The 19963-nt window shown below is 38.2% G+C and overlaps 1 protein-coding gene across 5 annotated transcripts; it reads right to left on the bottom strand.

The window, feature by feature from the left end:
- Nucleotides 1-3516: 3516 nt before the first annotated feature.
- Nucleotides 3517-19749, bottom strand: LOC125662549 (cytochrome P450 3A4-like). Of its 5 annotated transcripts, none has more exons than XM_056147033.1 (14): nt 17110-17530; nt 12836-13114; nt 12651-12747; nt 11609-11661; nt 10734-10830; nt 10521-10640; nt 10345-10436; nt 9536-9687; nt 9327-9439; nt 6967-7230; nt 6762-6850; nt 6436-6573; nt 5221-5383; nt 3517-4640 (listed from the first exon to the last, which is right to left on the bottom strand). In XM_056147033.1, the coding sequence occupies exons 2-14, from the start codon at nt 12901-12903 to the stop codon at nt 4530-4532; spliced, it is 1557 nt and encodes a 518-aa protein (XP_056003008.1). In that variant the 5' UTR covers nt 12904-13114; nt 17110-17530; the 3' UTR covers nt 3517-4529. The 5 variants fall into 5 exon arrangements, with proteins under 5 accessions (XP_056003008.1, XP_048750743.1, XP_048750742.2 ...); XM_048894786.2 differs by lacking the exon at nt 17110-17530 and adding an exon at nt 14583-14721; XM_048894785.2 differs by lacking the exons at nt 3517-4640; nt 5221-5383; nt 6436-6573; ... (1 more) ...; nt 6967-7230; nt 17110-17530 and adding an exon at nt 19633-19749 and having other exon boundaries at nt 7253-9439.
- Between the last annotated feature and the right edge of the window lie 214 nt (nt 19750-19963).

Raw genomic sequence — 19963 nt, 5'->3', positions numbered from 1 at the left:
AAGACGACTACTTCAGCTTGTCAGAGTTTGTCAACCCCCTTTATAACACGCAATAAACGCCGCGTTGGTCTAAAGGTAGAGCGTTTGCTCTGCATGCGGAAGGTCGGGGTTCGGATCCCGGCCGTGACAGACCCAAGTCGTTATAACAGGTAGTGACAGTTCCATCGCCAAACGCTCGGCATCAGGTGTGAATATCACAGGTCAGGGTTCGAAATTACCTCATGTCCGTAAGTCCGAGACTAGTAAAAAACGTGTCGGACTAGTAAACTCTCTATAGCACTAGACCGTACGGACTAAAGTGAAAATTCGGAAATCAATCTTGAATTTGTTAAGATTTAAGATTTTAGCAAGATTTGTCTGAGTCTCTCAGATGTTTGAACTTATGGTTGATTACCTACATGGTTAAGCGTTTGTGTGACTATGACATCCTGATCTTCCGAACACATGGAATGCGTTCGAAACCGCCGTTCTTCGAACGAGCATAAATTCCTGCCGATTCCGAACATCTAGTAAGAATCACGAGAACGGGTTCGAGGTGCAAGAACTGCAAGTAGTGTGGTCTAAGAACATGCACGTTTGTGCGGACATGTTCTCGTCATTCGCGACTCTAACACAGGAGTTTATAACACAATGGCTTATGGCTTGGTCAATCAAGTGAATTTTATTGACTTTATTGATAAAATTTCGAACTCCTGTGACTTTAAGAATTGAGCACGAAAACAACTGGAACGTCAATCTCAAACGCACTTATGTACGTTTATAAAAGGATTAACTCGGAGGTTAATATTGTATGCTTCTGAAGATCTTGAATGCAAAATAAAGTAGGGTGGTCTTTTCTTTCTGTAGGTGTCCGAAACTGAATTGCTTGCAACTGTGATGTGTTTTGTTTCATTAAATACTATTGAATAAAATGAAAATCATTTAATGATATACTGGTCGGACTAGTGAAATGCTTTGCGGACTAGTGAACATCAATAGTGACTAGTCCGTACGGACTAGTGCTTGGAAAAGTTAATTTCGAACCCTGTCAGGTACTCGGAGATTACCTTAAAAACGGATGTCCCGTGTCACAGTAGGTGTGGCACGCTAAAGAACCCTCACTGCTCAATGTTCATAAGCGCTGAGCACAGGCCTAAATTTGAAGCCCGTCACCGGTATTGATGACGTCACCATATGAGTGAAAAATTCTCGAGAGGAACGTTAAATAAGATACAATCAATCATATAACCCGCCATACATTGATATTTGTGACATTAGCTTCTATCAATCATTACCACACTGCTTGAATATTAATGTTTCAATGGTCTTTATCAATAAACACGTATGACGTCCACTGTAATCTGCTAAATTCGGAATCAAAAACAGTATCCTGATTTTTACTAAAATGCTGACTAGCAAGCTGGAATTATTAGTCTGCAATGAATTTTACCAGTCTCAGTTAGGGACATGAATTAATTTCACTACTCTCAGTTAGGGATATGAAATAATTTCACTACTCTCAGTTAGGGACATGAATTAATTTCGCTACTTTGGGAACATGAACGGATTTAACCAGTCTCGGTTAGGTACGTGAACGAATTTCACTAGTTTCGGTTAGGGACATGAGTTTATATAAACCCTGAACGTTGTTGTTATCAATTTGATCAAATTAACATGGATGCGAAATTATAACATCATAAAGATAACACAATGCCACTATTTTCAGTAATTTGTCGTTAAAAAGCTATTTTTTTCTTTCCAGGAAACATTAAACGCAGACTTGGATTAACTTTATATTTATGCTATAGATTTATATAGGTTTTTTTTTTTACATTTGTTATCATTCCATTGCAAGATTAACATAAAAGATTTACAAGGTTGTATCAAATGTTATTTAGAAAAATATGGTATTCAAATAAACAATGTTTCGGATATGTCCCGCGGAAGTATCAGTGCCGTTAGGTCAACTTCAGTTTGTTATGTTTTGAGACATTGGGGTGAAAGTTTCTTTGTAGCTTTTTTAATGAAAACTATACTATATCAATTGGAGTGTTTTCACAATAGAAAATAAAGGACTTTCATATAACTTTGCATTAACTTCATTTTCCCGCACTTTTAGTTATGTTTACCATCTGTGTAGCCATTTATTGATTAATTACATATAAAATTCATTTTTGAAAAAAAATGCAACACTTTATGAAACGTGGTAGTATTCCGATGTGAAACGTTGCAGTTCATACCCTCATATATTATCAAAACTAAAACTTATCATTTTTCACCCCATTCAATCTTTATTTCTTTTCGAATTTTCCAGTTGTTAGAATAAAAGTACTATATTTATCAAGATTCATACGCTCATTGTTTACAACTGAATGCATTCATGGGGAAATGGCTATCATTACAATTTGTTACTAGACCCAGTCATAAGACAGTAATACCCGCACGCAACTTTGAATATATTCTCCTTTATACTTGTGTAACTAGGAAAGAGGTCACAATAGTTACCATATAACATACCATATAATATATTCTTCCTGCATATGTGCATCTGTTGGGCAAAGTGCCATGGGGTCATCCCAAACCTTATTTCATAATTGTTGAAATATATTAAAAACAATTGAAGACCTGACCCCATATATAGTTCAGGGGTCAGTTGTACGAAGGTTAGTTAACTTTAACTGACATTTAACTTGAACATTAACTTGAACATTCATATAGTGTTAACTCGAAGTTAACTGTCACTTAAACTTGAACTTACTTTTGTGCAACTGGCCCCTGCTGCATATATCAAGATGCATAGAGTATTCTGATGGACAAGTGCCCTGGGGTCATCCCAATCCACATCATTAATTGTTTTGATTGTTATATATAGTTAAAATGGTTGAGATTCCAAACCTTAAAGAAAATATATTCTTGTTGCGCATGACACAAAGCAGTCAGCACCAGTTTTTTGTTTGTCGGTTTTTTCTCTCACCCCATTTGCCCTTCAAGATGAAAAAGAAAATTCAGAAAACTTACTGCGCATTTAAAGAACATCATCAATCATCTCCAAAACGATGATTTGTTTACTGCATGAAATGTAAAAGGAGTTCCGAGAACTATAAAAAAAACCAAAAAAAACCCATCGTTTTTCAACCCTTAATAGCCCCCAAGGGTGAAAATGCAAATTCTGAAACTTTATTGCACATCTATAGGACACCACTAGACGATTTTGCTACTGCATAAAATGTTCTGGGAATCAGGATTTTTTGTCCAAAAAACCCCGTCGTTTTTAAGCCCCATTTGTCCCTTAGAATGAAAATGAAAATTCTGAACACTTATTGCACAACTACAGGACAGCACCAATCATCTTTCAATATGATTTGACAATTGCGTTAAGTGTATGAGTTCTGGGAAACAGGTTTACTTTTTAGAGAAATAGCCTCGGATGTCTCACTTCAATTTTATCCCTAGATTAAAATTGGAAATTCTGAAACCTTATTGCACGGCGCACACATCGCTTTAACTATGTTTCACATTGAAATGTCCAATGCTGTATAAGTTTGACATAAATTTTAATTTCTTTTTTTTAAAATTGCACTTGAAGAAGTATTCATACATAACAAATTGAACAAATAAATATCGTTTTGATTATGATAACACATAAATAAAACAACAACGAAAAAGAGTGTGAACACTCATGTTACATAAACACACAGACATAACTAAAACTGACGATGGATGATGGATTTCTATCATTCTACAAGATCATACACCCTGTAGTAACAGTCTACCGGATCATTCGTCCTGTAGTTACAGTCTATTGGATAATGCGTCCTGTAGTTAAGTCTATCGGATCACGCATTTAATAATAACAATCTACCGGACCACGCCTTTAGTAGTAATAATCTACCGGATCATGAGTCTTGCAGTAACAGTTTACTTGATTATGCGTCCTATAGCAACAGTCTACCGAACCAAGTGTCCGTAGTAACAGTCTATCAGAGCACACGCACCAAGAATGACATTCTATTGAATTACTCATCCAGCAGTAATAACTACCGGATCATGCGTCCAGTGGAAACAGTCTAACGGATCACATATCCAGAAATAACAGTATACAGAGTAGCTCGTCTTGTGGTAACATTCTACCGGATCACGCGTCCAGTGGTTGCAGTATATCGGATCGCACTCCTGTATTAGTAGTCTATCGGATCACACAATCTGTAGTAATATCAGTCGTAATAGTACGACTTCGTAGGTACGTATCACTCGAGTCATCAACATGTAGCAAGGAGTTATCGCCTACTTCATTTGTCTCCACAGAGAAAATGGCGTTATGTTCACTGTTGTCACACAGCTGGTCAAAGATTATTCAGAGTTCGTGCTTTATCCGCTAATCATGTGTCAGACATTAAAATAACAGAGCATGTAGAATGTAAACACGAGTATATTAATCTAGCGTTGTGAGTATTGATCAGGAAAACTGCTTACGTCCGATCCATTCCACTAGCACCAAATAACAAGGGACAAATGATCAGCACTCAACACGTCATAAAAGCGTCATTTGTCTAATTTGAACCAGCGTAATGCATTCGGTGATTGTTGCTTCGCTCTCTCAGTTTAATGAACACACCATCTCTAGGGCACAACATTGGTCTTAGGGCAGTTGGAAGTGGATCCTGTAATTATAAAAGAAGTCTTGGTCATATTATCACGTCCATACTATCCGTCATTCTATCACGTCTTACAATCAAGTCATACTATCAATCATTCTATCACTATAATCAAGTCATACTATCACGTCTTACAATTAAGTCATACTATCAATCATTCTATCACTATAATCAAGTCATACTATCAATCATTCTATCACTATAATCAAGTCATACTATCAATCATTCTATCACTATAATCAAGTCATACTATCAAACATTCTACCACGTCTTATAATCAAGTCATACTATCAAACATTCTATCACTATAATCAAGTCATACTATCAATCATTCTATCACTATAATCAAGTCATACTACCAATCACTCTATCACTATAATCAAGTCATACTATCAAACATTCTACCACGTCTTATAATCAAGTCATACTATCAATCATTCCATCACTATAATCAAGTCATACTATCAAACATTCTACCACGTCTTATAATCAAGTCATACTATCATTCTATCAAGTCTTACAATCATTCTATTAAATCGATCGATTATCCACCTGTTTTATCCTGAAGAGAATCTGTTCTACTTACCACTGTTTTTGAACAACTTTCGATGCTGAATTTTCGGAGGATCTTCACTATTGCTGTTTTGATTTGGTACACTCCAATATTATTTCCCGGGCACATTCTTGGACCCTGACCGTATGGCAGGAACGTGTACGGGTGCCTCTTCTCCTTTTCTGACGGGGAAAATCTGTGTGTAATTAAAATGATATGAAATAGGTATACCGTATTGATCATAATTTATTGATCATGAATCCCATGTGTGCAATGCATCGTACCCATAGAAACCCCACCCCACGTCCTTTCATATTTAATCTACACTTTAGAAAATAAAAACCGCATGCGTTGACCACGATCAGATTGAACAGTTTTGTTGACAGAAAGTGGGCCGATAATGGCGAGATATCGCATGCAGGATTCGCGTAGAACAAGGTTTTATAGTAACACCTAATCACACACAGTAATATACTGTCTACAAGTCTTTAAAATCACAAATTTAAATATCAATAGTCTTACAACTTTATAATTCAATTAAAGCATTGAAAACATTCAAAACAATCTACTATCGAACATGCAATAATGTGTCCATAATACTTTTATAGGCATCATTATTATTTTATGAAAAGTTTGGGCAGAATTTGACTATACGATTGATTGATTGGTTGAATATTGTTTAACGTTCCTCTCGAGAATAGTTCACTCATACGGAGACGTCACCACTGCCGGTGAAGGGCTGCAAAATTTAGGCCTATGCTCAGCGCTTATGGTCATTGAGCAGGGAGGAATCTTTATCGTGCCACACATGTTGTGACACGGGACCTCGGTTTTTGTGGTCTCATCCGAAGGACCGCCCCATTTAGTCGCCTCTTACGACAAGCAAGGGGTACGGAGGACCTATTCTAACCAGGATCCCCACGGGACTATACGATTCCCGATGTCTATAATGAGTATTGTACTGTATTACTAAGTTTGTGAACACGGAAAATACAACGCAAATATAAAACAACAGCTAAAAGTGACTCAACTCAAACTCAGTATCGCACCAGTATGGACACAATTCAAACTCAGTATCGCACGAGTATAGACTCAACCCAAACTCAGTATCGCACGAGTATAGACTCAACTCAGACTTAACATCAGACTTTCTATGTAAATGATTTAAAAGAGTTTGATAATGTTAAAGTAAATTGACAAAAACTGTTTCTGTGGATTTGGATTAAACAAATGTTAATGTCGTTTTACCTCTGTGAGTCGAACACCCCGGCATTAGGAAACACTGAGTTGTCGTTGTACAGGGTACATAACATAATACGAATGAGCCAGCCCTTCCTGAATGGGATTCCGTTAATTTCACAGTCCTCCGTGCACGTTCTCGCCAAACTGAAATATTGATTGAATATTAATTCATACCATCCACCTGAAGGATGAGCATTACTTTCCTGCACTCTGTGTGCAGATACTTACAGTTGACAGTCTATTCCCCTGTGTATCAAACTATATCGAAATCGCGGAAATGATATACAGTACAGGTTTTAAATTGTAACTATCACGTTGACAGGCAGACTCACCCCGGAGCACATGGCAGCAGTCGCAGTGTCTCCATGATAAACCAGTCCAGTTCCTCTAGTTCTTTAAGCTGTTGGTCACTGGGATTCTCCTACCACCAAATAAACAGTGAGCTTTATTTAGATAAATTTCTCAGATTTGTAATTCAGTAATAATATCTAACAATTTGATCATAACTAGTGTTTATCAATCATAACAGGCATGTACCTCACTTCCACATATCTGGAGGATGTTGTCGTAGATTTTTTGTTGCGTTAACGGGTTGACAGCCAACATATGAATAGCGAACTCTATAGAAGAATTCAGTGTCCCTAAACCTCCCCCAATCAGAGAATTGATGTGAGCCACGATCTCCTCGTCCGTGAGATTCCGCCTGTACCACTTGCCGTCCTCGGCTACATCTAAAAATGACCCCATCATTATATGATGTAGTAGATTCTTCTCGCCTGGCTCCAAGCCCTGTTCCGACAGCTGTTAATAATATATCACTTGATTTACAAAGGGCGATGTCTTTAAGCAGGCAGATATCACTAGACATATAAGAGATTGACGTCTTAGAATAGGCAATTACCAAGGGTGACGTCATAGAATAGGCATATACATTGTATTACTAGAATTACAAAGGGTGACGTCATAGAATAGGCATATATTACTAGAATTACAAAGGGTGACGTCATAGAATAGGCATATATTACTAGAATTACAAAGGGTGACGTCATAGAATAGGCATATATTACTAGAATTACAAAGGGCGCCGTCTTAGAATAGGCATATATTACTAGAATTACAAAGGGTGACGTCATAGAATAGGCATATATTACTAGAATTACAAAGCGTGACGTCTCAGAATAGGCATATATTACCAGAATTACAAAGGGCGCCGTCTTAGAATATGCATATATTACTAGAATTACAAAGGGTGACGTCTTAGAACACGCAGTGATATCACTAGAATTAGAAGAAGGCGACGTTTTAGAAAAGGCAGGGATACAGCGAGTTAGTCTTTCAGTGATACAGGCAGGGATACAGCGAGTTAGTCTTTCAGTGATACAGGCGGGGATACAGCGAGTTAGTCTTTCAGTGATACAGGCAGGGATACAGCGAGTTAGTCTTTCAGTGATACAGGCAGGGATACAGCGAGTTAGTCTTTCAGTGATACAGGCGGGGATACAGCGAGTTAGTCTTTCAGTGATACAGGCAGGGATACAGCGAGTTAGTCTTTCAGTGATACAGGCGGGGATACAGCGAGTTAGTCTTTCAGTGATACAGGCAGGGATACAGCGAGTTAGTCTTTCAGTGATACAGGCAGGGATACAGCGAGTTAGTCTTTCAGTGATACAGGCGGGGATACAGCGAGTTAGTCTTTCAGTGATACAGGCAGGGATACAGCGAGTTAGTCTTTCAGTGATACAGGCAGGGATACAGCGAGTTAGTCTTTCAGTGATACAGGCGGGGATACAGCGAGTTAGTCTTTCAGTGATACAGGCAGGGATACAGCGAGTTAGTCTTTCAGTGATACAGGCAGGGATACAGCGAGTTAGTCTTTCAGTGATACAGGCGGGGATACAGCGAGTTAGTCTTTCAGTGATACAGGCAGGGATACAGCGAGTTAGTCTTTCAGTGATACAGGCGGGGATACAGCGAGTTAGTCTTTCAGTGATACAGGCAGGGATACAGCGAGTTAGTCTTTCAGTGATACAGGCAGGGATACAGCGAGTTAGTCTTTCAGTGATACAGGCAGGGATACAGCGAGTTAGTCTTTCAGTGATACAGGCGGGGATACAGCGAGTTAGTCTTTCAGTGATACAGGCAGGGATACAGCGAGTTAGTCTTTCAGTGATACAGGCAGGGATACAGCGAGTTAGTCTTTCAGTGATACAGGCAGGGATACAGCGAGTTAGTCTTTCAGTGATACAGGCAGGGATACAGCGAGTTAGTCTTTCAGTGATACAGGCAGGGATACAGCGAGTTAGTCTTTCAGTGATACAGGCAGGGATACAGCGAGTTAGTCTTTCAGTGATACAGGCAGGGATACAGCGAGTTAGTCTTTCAGTGATACAGGCAGGGATACAGCGAGTTAGTCTTTCAGTGATACAGGCGGGGATACAGCGAGTTAGTCTTTCAGTGATACAGGCAGGGATACAGCGAGTTAGTCTTTCAGTGATACAGGCAGGGATACAGCGAGTTAGTCTTTCAGTGATACAGGCAGGGATACAGCGAGTTAGTCTTTCAGTGATACAGGCGGGGATACAGCGAGTTAGTCTTTCAGTGATACAGGCGGGGATACAGCGAGTTAGTCTTTCAGTGATACAGGCAGGGATACAGCGAGTTAGTCTTTCAGTGATACAGGCAGGGATACAGCGAGTTAGTCTTTCAGTGATACAGGCGGGGATACAGCGAGTTAGTCTTTCAGTGATACAGGCGGGGATACAGCGAGTTAGTCTTTCAGTGATACAGGCGGGGATACAGCGAGTTAGTCTTTCAGTGATACAGGCGGGGATACAGCGAGTTAGTCTTTCAGTGATACAGGCGGGGATACAGCGAGTTAGTCTTTCAGTGATACATACCCGTACTCTCTCTTGTTGGATACAGTTTCTGATTTCCTTTACATGAAGTTCATGCAGAACGGCGTGTTCTTTGTCAAACAGCTTAAGGAATGGGATTAGGCTATCATAAACCCCTATAACAAGTCAAAACTCTGCATTAAAACCACGAAAACAATTGTAGTATTTGAATTATAGGTGTGCATGTTGCTAGAGACCCGACATGTACTTACGGGCCAAGCCTGTCAATGGGTTATCAGCCGACGAGGAGAGGTTGAACGCCCTCATATAGCGGAACAAGGTGGCGCCTTCATCTTCTAGGCTGTTCACATTGTAGTTGAAGGCTGCATAGGCGAAAGCGTCTACGGAGAACCTGTCTACCAAGCTGCATTAAATCAAAACACAACATGATGAGCATAAAACTAATAAATTTTTGTTGTTCAGAGTTGTCACTTATCGTCTGTATACACATGAACATAATACAAATGCGAAGGGTATAGACCTTTACACTTTGACAAGAAATGCAAAATGCCCTCAACCTCAAATGTCAAGTTAGCATTTAACGATTAAATCATTTATGTTCAACCTGTCAAAGCGATATCATCTTATTACGATGGATTTCCGTAGAACTGTGTTGGATGTGGACTAATCATTGTGTATTTGTCCGGGCACTCTTGTCGTACATAGTACGTCACACCCGATGTCAATCGGTGCCCAGTAACAAGGGCGACAACCCTGAACACGGTACATCTAGGGCACGTCTGTACCGGTACGTAACAAAGAGCATTGAATTCTTGGTGCATGTGTATCCAGTGAATGTTGTTATGAAATTGAAAACATCTGGATGAGAAACACAAACCTCCGTTATTAACGAGAAACTCTCTGTCCTGATTTCTGGACCTGTACTCTTAAGGCAGAGATACGCGATTAAAAATGTCGAGAGCAAATGATACATTTATAGCTTACTGAGATAACAGAAGTATAAATAGGTAGAGGACGTGTACTTTAGGTGTGTAAAAAGCAAGTGATAAGCCATGCATACCTTGTGATATCGAACCCGCTGTCGGAGTGGGCCGCACTTTCCTCCAATTTTTTCACTAAATTATCCGCGGATCTGTTTAAACATTTCACAACCTAAAACATAAAACTATCGATTAGCATATTTAACATACAGATACGGAAGCATGATAGATATCCCATTCTGTTTGATTTTCTTACATGAGCCGTATTAATGGACTTGAAGGCTGAGGCGACAACGGATCGTTGTTTCCGCCAAATCTCACCGCTAGTGTTCAGCAGGCTCAGGTTATCGGGGTAATATACAAACGGATTGTAAATCTGAAAACGCAAATTTTTTAGTCTTAATATTTGCATGATTACTTGTTTTGAAATTCAGCTCACTATTCACTATTTCATGACTATGGGTTTTACCGGTCGCACGTGGAATTTATCAAAGTGCTTGACAAGGACTTGCTTCGCCATTTCGGGATCGCTGATCACTATGCTTGGTCTGAATCCCTCAAAAAACCTAAGAAAATAGAATAAAGTTCAGAATAGGAGTGAATGCTTACAAAGTCATTGCAGAGATTGACTGTTCCTGATCAGTTACACGTGTTTATTACAGAAAACCAGATATTGTGCGATATATAGGCCAATGGAATGGGTATACTATTATGCGAGCCATATAACCAATGTATCAATGGTAGATAAACATGGCATTGTGCCCCCATGATAAGCGTCATTCTCTCACAGTCCGCAGATCGTTGAGACACGCTGCGAACTTTGGCTGTGTTGACATAAGTTTCTTGAAGTACCTTCGATATATTGATCAGTGAATGTCATATACACATGAACCGTGGTCCGGATTGTCCGGCACACCCCCGCGAAGGGAACCCCTTATAAATCGCGAATTTCGGCATTCTCAGCCGCGTACTGAGCGGTATTTAAATAATGTCAGAGTATGCATATTAGTGTTTATATGTCAAAGAAGCTCACTTTTAAAAGTACATCAATTTTCATTATCCAGGTCTGTACATAAGTCATTCAGCCGTGCGATAAAAAAAAAGAAATAGGGTCCCTGTGCTGTGATACATTACATTAACCTAATGATCAATGGCATAGAATCGGTAATGACTTGCAAAATGTTTTTGGATATTCTCTATAACGAATAGTTCTGTCTATGTGGATGTTAATATTTCTGTCTGTGTGCAGGTTGATAGTTCTGTGTGCAGGTTGATAGTTCTACGTGCAGGTTGATAGTTCTACGTGCAGGTTGATAGTTCTATGTGCAGGTTAAGCCAACTTACCCGTACACATCGCCGTATTTCTTCCTCCATTCTTTAAACACTTCGAGAGGAAACTACAATCACAATAATACATGATATTTATATAATCTGCAATCCTAATCCCATACTGTACAGAAATCACTACAATCCTAATCCCATACTATACAGAAATCACTACAATCATAATCCCATACTATACAGAAATCACTACAATCATAATCCCATACTGTACAGAAATCACTACAATCATAATCCCATACTATACAGAAATCACTACAATCATAATCCCATACTGTACAGAAATCACTACAATCATAATCCCATACTATATACATAAACTGCAATCATAATCCCATACTAAACAGAAATCACTACAATCATAATCCCATACTATACAGAAATCACTACAATCATAATCCCATACTATACATTAACCACTGCAATCATAATCCCATACTATACAGAAATCACTACAATCATAATCCCATACTATACAGAAATCACTACAATCATAATCCCATACTATACATTAACCACTGCAATCCTAATCCCATACTATACAGAAATCACTACAATCATAATCCCATACTGTACAGAAATCACTACAATCATAATCCCATACTATACAGAAATCACTACAATCATAATCCCATACTATACAGAAATCACTACAATCATAATCCCATACTATACAGAAATCACTACAATCACAATCCCATACTATACATTAACCACTGAAAGCACAATCCCATACTATACACAAACCACTGTAATAATCACCCTATACTATACAAAATCCCATAACTTTTCACTGCAATCACAATCCCATCAATGTATATATAATCTCATACCGTTTCATCGAATTAAGAATCATTCAATTGACATTTCACAAACTACCTTTTGAAATGATATATATGCTGCCCTTTAGACAAATTAACCATTGGAGATCTCTATAGGTTAAGGGTAATAATGAAATATAATGAACGCTGTGTTTTAAATGTCACTTTATAAAATATAACTACGGTGAAACAGAGCGATAAATTCCATTTAGATAGATGTATACCTTGTCTTTAAAGTCACCAATATTCCCAAAAATCCATTTCGGGGTCGGCCCTGGCACGTGGAGTTTGGTGAATACAGAATATATCGTTTTGAGATGTCTGAAATGAAAGTTAGTGTTGTGATGCGGAAAATAAATATTTAAAATGTCGGCACAAGCTCTGAAGAAGAAGAAACAATAATAAATACCTGTAGAACAAAACAACCGTGATGGTCAGTAGTGTCAGCAGCACAAGGTCGACATTAAATAGTCCCATCCTTGTCGATTTGCGGTCCTTTACCTGAGATCCGTGGCGATATTCACCGGGTTCAGTAAGCCACACTCACTATGTTGTGCTATTAAATATCATTTTGGAATCCGATATTTGTCGACAGTTTTAATAGCCCTTCACTTGGATGTAAATTAAGAAGGGATAATTAACGTTCCTTCCTTGCGTGCATTCGGCTAATTTTGTTCAGAAGATACACCTGAAAATAAAAAAAAATTATGTTAGACTGTCACATGCCGTGTTAGTTATCTTCAATCATATTTAACTGGCTCTGTGCGGGCCGCTGTGTGGAGTACCAGGGCGCTACACCCCACCCACCAATAAATAACACCAACGTCATACTGTCCCGTGATATTCCAAAACACTATCAGGCGAGAGTTAACTGGGTCTACTGTTCTACGTCAAAGTCATCAATAAAGTACTCCTTAAACAACAGTCTTCTATTTATACATTATGTAGGTATTTTGGGATCACTTGGACAATAAATACATCGGAGAGGGACGCCTTGTGCCTGTGATCTGGTCATTATCAGTACATAAAGAGCACCTCTACATGACGTCACAAAGTCGTTGACCGACATGTGACCGTGTGTACTTTTAGGTAAAAGTACAAAAATGCAACAAATCGGCCTTTGTGCACAAGAGAGTTCCATGAAAAACATACATACGTAAAACACTGCAGTAATTTGACATGCCAGCACCTCTGACATTTGTATGAAATGGTCATTCTAATTGTACTAAGAGTGAAACGGTCCGCCTTTATATACGGTTCGTAAACTCTTCGTTACATGTAGATTTTTAAAATTAAGTCTCAATGTTTAATTTGTTGAACCCAAATAATCAATAATCTAAAAAGTGCCCAATGCATGTAAAAATATGATGCTTCTGAAATTAGCAATAGATTAAAAACAGTGTAGCAGATGTAGATTAGACTATTAAAATCAAAGGTTCACAATCCGCCATCAGAACCAGTTTTTGATACTACATTGATACTTTGTTTTGGAAATGTTGAAGGATACGCCCCCTGTGTCTATGGGAGTGTAATGCCGATCTGTACAGAGGCGGATTAAGTCTGCTGTGTAACAGATTAAAAAGGATTGTTAGTATACTATTTTTGAAATGTTTACACGAGCTACACTCATTCATATGATTTCTCAAGTTTAAAGTTTGTTTATTTTAATAAACTATTATAAGATATATAAGCATGAGCAATCTGCATTACTATAAATTGCTTTCTGAACAAAATAAGTAGAGCTCTCCGATGAATACATTAATTTGAATCTCATCACCACTGTACAATGCCATGCTGAGATATACACTTGAAAAAAAAAAACCCAGATGGTCCATGAAAAAATAGTACCTATAGCACGCGTAAAAGTAAAGAAATAGCGTGTTACAATACGTGTAAAATATGGAAATAAAGAAATAGCGTGTCAACGTAAAGTAAGGAAATTGTAGGACGGAGTGCGCATTTTATTTATTTGCTTTATGAATGTACATAACTTTTTTAAAAAGCGTGTTTACTGTTGAACATAATTTGTTTAAAGTACAAATATTTTCAATTCTTAAAAACATTATTGAAGTGAATTTGGACCGAATGCCGCGCGCTAATCCAAGGAATTGTGTCGAGATCACCCTTATTAAACACACCTCGCCGGTTTGACTTACCTGAGGTCTAGTAAAATCCCACCATCAGCCCTGCGTGTCGTTCCGTGCACAACATTTACCGATATAAAGACACTGCTAGTACACACATTTTATATATAATCAACAAAGCTACTACCACGTCGATTCATGCGTTTTATGTTAATTATTTAAAACACGTGGTTCGTTCCTCATTCACACAATTAGCGATATTTATTTATCAAACAGGTAAAGGGATAGTTGCAGTATTTTTGAAAACCAAGCTTTAAACAGCAATTTTCATTTATAAATATGTACATCGGTTAAGCAAATGATAAAGTAGTTTATCTCTTCTAAAATGAAATGCGGTATTTCGATGAACAACTTTCGTCTTGTTCAGATATATTCCTAATACTGCAGCTAGGACAATTAATGTATGAATTAATACCCGTATTCCAAGTACATGATCTAATTATATGTATCTAGGAAGAGGATTTTATGGTGATAAATTTTTAACGACATGACCTCACCATTTCGGGAGTACATGTATATACTTAGTAAGGTCTGGGTCACACCGTGATAAGGCAGGGGGCGGGGCCCGTTGTACTTTATCGGGCCGTGTGCAGCAGCATTGACCAGCTGGCCGGTCAACCTCGACTTTCCGGACCATCCTAAGTCACACGACATTGTACAAGTATTATAACAGGATTTTATCAAATAGACTGAAATTTCCGTTACATAAAAAAGAAAATTGTAAGCTATATTAGTCAATGGTAATGAAGTTCCGTATAAAGTAATCCTGCTCCATGTATACAAAAGTCTGCAAGCACTATACGAGTTTGACAGTTATAGTGCAAAAACCGCACTTCAAGGTGTTTAAAACATTACCATTGATTAAAGTGTGCATATATCATGTACTTTACAAATCTTACACATGGTGCACTTTAATTACCAGTTCTGTACATATTGTTAGAGATATCTATAACACGTTGTATAAGGGGGGGGGGGGGTATTGTTCGGGGGGACCGCGGGAGTAGTATTTTACTGGAATGTCTATTGCATACCTCGTAGATTTGTACTCATTCCAGTTTATTTATCTTTTTAATTACGAGATTGATCTGATGACAGAGCCATGCTTGTGTTGGCATCAATAGTTATAAGTGCCGAGTCACGGGGTAGAATCACGGTCCACATATACGATATCGGTTCATCATTAGATTATATAGAATAAGATGGGGAGGTCTGCACAGTGAAAGAAGATAGGGGACGCTGAGAAGTACACCTCTCTCTCTCTCTCTCTCTCTCTCTCTCATCCAAACGTCTAGGAGAGATTACACATATATGTTATTGTCAGCCGAATGTTTTTTTTTTACTATCTTAGGTAGTTATATAAACATCTATAAATAGGGACATGTCCTCACTCATCTAATATCGTGCAGCTAAACCTTTTACATTTTGTGGGTCACGTTTAATTAAGGGACAGAGCTTTTGTCTTCTGTCCTCACAACTTCGATCAAATGGTCAAAAATTGTCCCCACTTTACACGTTTCATCAGCCCCTTGCTTTCTTTCTTTATATGTTATGTTATCGAGAATAAACTTTCCATTCGAAGTAATAAGAATTTAAAGTCATGAAATTTGAGACCCATTTATCTGGAAATAAAAGCCTTGAATGTCAACAATCACCTAGTAATCTGTCATTTTGTTGAACACGAAGAATTTAAAACTTTTGAACAATTTTTTTTTAAATCGTTGAAAAGGTAGCTTGACAAGATAAAAGACAGGCCATGTTTATAAATATTTCGTCAACACGTGTTCGTGTGTAAAATATCAAACCATGTGTTAGTCCCCCTGTCTACAGCTCATTATCACTAAATTCTAACTTCATTCTATTTCAAGAGACAACCATTTCTTCCGTATGCACTCTCATTAGTACTTTGTGAACAACAGCAGCGTTTAGTGTAATGAGCCCTGCTCTCCACAGAGCGATATATAGGCAGCTGTATAGAAACGTTTGAAATTTATGACATTGCTGTACCTTGGACATACAGTATATTTCAATTGAGTATCATTTGAAAACCGAATTAGTAAAACTAATCAAAGTATCTAATATCACATGTTTACTTATTAGAAACGAGGAATGATTTCGAGTAAAACGAATTTTGTACTGTTTTTTTTTTCCATTAAATTATCTGGTACCTTAATTACAAAAATAGATTTGACCTGCGTGTAACACTTTTATATGATACGTCAATAACAGCACTGCACTTTAAAAAGAGATCAGCATATTATATACAATGTTATTTCATGCTTACAAAAACTTAGGAGAATGCGATCACGGACGAGGCAATGCAACACGACATAAAACTGGATTTCATACCATAAATTCGGCTGATTTATACAAGAAATTCATTTCTTAATTTATAATTCCCCAATTCCAGTTTCTTTTCATTGATTAATATTTTACAATCAAACACCAAAAGAAAAGAGAGAAAAAAAATGCCCACGTAAAACAGAAACAAAGTTTTCCCCCCATTAAATCAACAATACTGAAATGAGACGAGCTGACCTACCTCTGCTGGTGCTCAGTGTGACTGCGGGGTTAGTCACTGAGACTGGTTAATAAACGGGTAAAAGTGAGGACTGGAGATAGCCCTCATTGTAGATATAGTGCTGTGGGCGGGGCCAGCTCTGTGACGCAGGGATGAGGGGTTTCCAGCATTTACCAATTGCAAATAACAGCTGTCTTAACATTTATAATTCTACTTCAAAGACACACTACACTAGTAAATGTCACAGTTGCTTTGATACATTTTAATTATTTATTTATCAATGAAAAACGGGAGCAAAAGAAAAATAGAAAGAAAAGAAAGAAAAAAACCACGTGTAGTCCACGGGGCGGTTTGTAACAAGAGCGTATTATCGTGTCTTGTTTGTTAAGATTATAATCCTCCACATCTGTTCGGCAAACACCCGCGTGTCCCGGCGGTCAGGAAAACGCCTTCTCCAGCACCATTCGTGTAACTGTCATTGACGTTTATAGACGCTTCGTGTGAGGGCGGAGCAACCTGCCATTGATCCGCGCCTTCATTTTCATTGCACAAATGTGGAGAGAGAGAGAGAGAGAGAGAGATTTGAAAAAACCCGCAACAGATTTAAGCGCACCAACAGATAAACGTGATATGTGTGATAAGCTGTGGGTAATCTGTCCTATTTTCGTATTTGCGTAAATTGTTCACGTGACGTAGGCAATGCTCCGATTGCATCACTTTCATCTCCCGTGAACTGGAATCCCCTCTTCATTTGAAAATTTTGTAAATCTTATTATCCAGGACAGCGCTATCGATAGCTATAGATATTTCTCCCCCAGTACATTCGAAGAATTAAGATGATGGAGCACGTGGACTTTAATATTCTAAATTTGTTTCTTAAATTGCACTTCTCTGACGGATGTTGATGAAATATACATTTACATGGACTGTTCGGGTCATCCGGGGCCTTTTCATTACTTTGATTGACATTAGAAACCTAAGGAGAAGTTCATAGTCGACATGGTAATGTGTTTCTACTGGAAATGGCTGTTGGTCATCTGCGTAAAAATAAATGACAAGCATTCTGACGCGAAGGGAAACTATACAGGTATATTCATGAATTTAATGTTCCGAAACAGAAAGAATGTTCCGTTCTTTTTTTTTCTTTCTTCATTTTTGATTTATTTTTTACCCCAATTTAGAGACTGGGACACGTTGGGGTGGTACATCCGTACTGACGGTGGCATTGGGATAAACACAGACGCATAGCCTTGAATATATTTTTTGTACTATTGATACGAACCGAATAAGCACATCTTATCTAATTATCGCAATACGTCATAATTTAAAAAAAAAAATTAATGACTTATCATAGAAATTTTTGTAATTCAGACTTTCAATGAAAATAGACAAAGATACCCAGGATGTCTGTAGCATGTGTGTCACAACCTTTATTTACAAGCCGTTCCATCGGGTCAATACTCTTAATTTTAAAGAATCTCATGGTTATTTCTTTTTATGTATTGTGTAGAATGCATTGCTGTGGTGGTAGCCTATAAGATGCTTGCTTTGTAATAGGGTCCTCGAGTTCGAATCCCGACCCCAGAACTACGTCAAACGTAAGATGATTAAACTGTTCCTTCGCCAAACGACCGGCATAGAAAGTAAGAGTAACAGGTCTTTCGGATATAGTCTAGAAATGGAGAGTAGCATGATAAAAAGAATCCTCACAGCTTTGACCCTGAGCGCCATGCATAGTTCAAGCTTGGAGATATTTCAGCTACAGGGTGACATGTATATACGAGAGAATACCTGAAACAACATTCAAACAAATAAAGCATCGACGGACCCCGGCTAGAATCCACTATAGGTTAATGCACCTTTCTCTTACTCTCTCTAGAGACATCAAGCACAATGCTAATCTTCATCTTTGGTGTATCACTTAGAAAACCATTAACTTATCTTGATCTGTATATTCTATTGGTGTGTCCAGGGGTCCGTGTTTGTCCAACTCTCTATTTTGTATTGCTTGTGGGAGTTATGAGATTGATCACTGTTCGTTATCTTCGCCTTGCATTGATCCGAGGGGGAATATTTCAAAACACCACATTTAGGTTCGCTATAATTCAGACAGATGCTATGGACTCGGGCCAGTGTTGTTAGGTTTCTATAAACGCCTACTGTAGCATGGACCTCTGTTTTAAAGGTCTCATGGGACCTCTGTTTTAAAGGTCTCATGGGACCTCTGTTTTAAAGGTCTCATGGGACCTCTGTTTTAAAGGTCTCATGAGACCTCTGTTTTAAAGGTCTCATGGGACCTCTGTTTTAAAGGTCTCACGGGACCTCTGTTTTAAAGGTATCACGGGACCTCTGTTTTAAAGGTCTCATGGGACCTCGGTTTTAAAGGTATCATGGAACCTCGGCTATAAAGGTATAATGGGACCTCGGTTTTAAAGGTCTCACCACAGGGGCTTCTTATCCATTTTGTTCTCAATCTATATATAAATATCTAACAAGGGATGTCACGAAAATAGAATACCGGTTGTAAACAAATCTCAAAATCACCTTAGTTCCAAATAACAGATCGAATCTTCTTATCCAAAGGGTGTAAACATCTCGTAATACAAGTCCAACGTAGTCCGATCCTTTCATATTTAATTTGATGAGTTTAATGCATTGTCGTCGATCACACACAGGAAAAGATAACTCCTGCAATGAAACTAACGTAGTCCAATCCTTTTATGTTGGATTTAATGAGTTTTATAGACTGAAGTGTTGTACACTGCATTTAAAATCAGGCTGAAATAAAATATTACCTTCCAAAGAAAAAAATCCCGTTTTAATAGACTCTCACTTTGAATGTTGGATGCCACTTGACTAAGGTATAGTCTTTTGC

The sequence above is a fragment of the Ostrea edulis genome, chromosome 8, assembly GCF_947568905.1.
Source record: "Ostrea edulis chromosome 8, xbOstEdul1.1, whole genome shotgun sequence".
Lineage (NCBI taxonomy): Eukaryota > Metazoa > Mollusca > Bivalvia > Ostreida > Ostreidae > Ostrea > Ostrea edulis.
This window is presented reverse-complemented; position numbering and strand designations above follow the sequence as displayed.

Excerpts from the sequence above, each read along its gene's own strand:
- LOC125662549 (XM_048894785.2), bottom strand. The coding sequence starts at position 12,903 with ATGGGACTATTTAATGTCGACCTTGTGCTGCTGACACTACTGACCATC. Across the intron at positions 12,748-12,835 it reads ACGGTTGTTTTGTTCTACAG|ACATCTCAAAACGATATATT; the intron begins GTATTTATTATT and ends CTTTCATTTCAG. Across the intron at positions 11,662-12,650 it reads TTGGTGACTTTAAAGACAAG|TTTCCTCTCGAAGTGTTTAA; the intron begins GTATACATCTAT and ends TTGTGATTGTAG.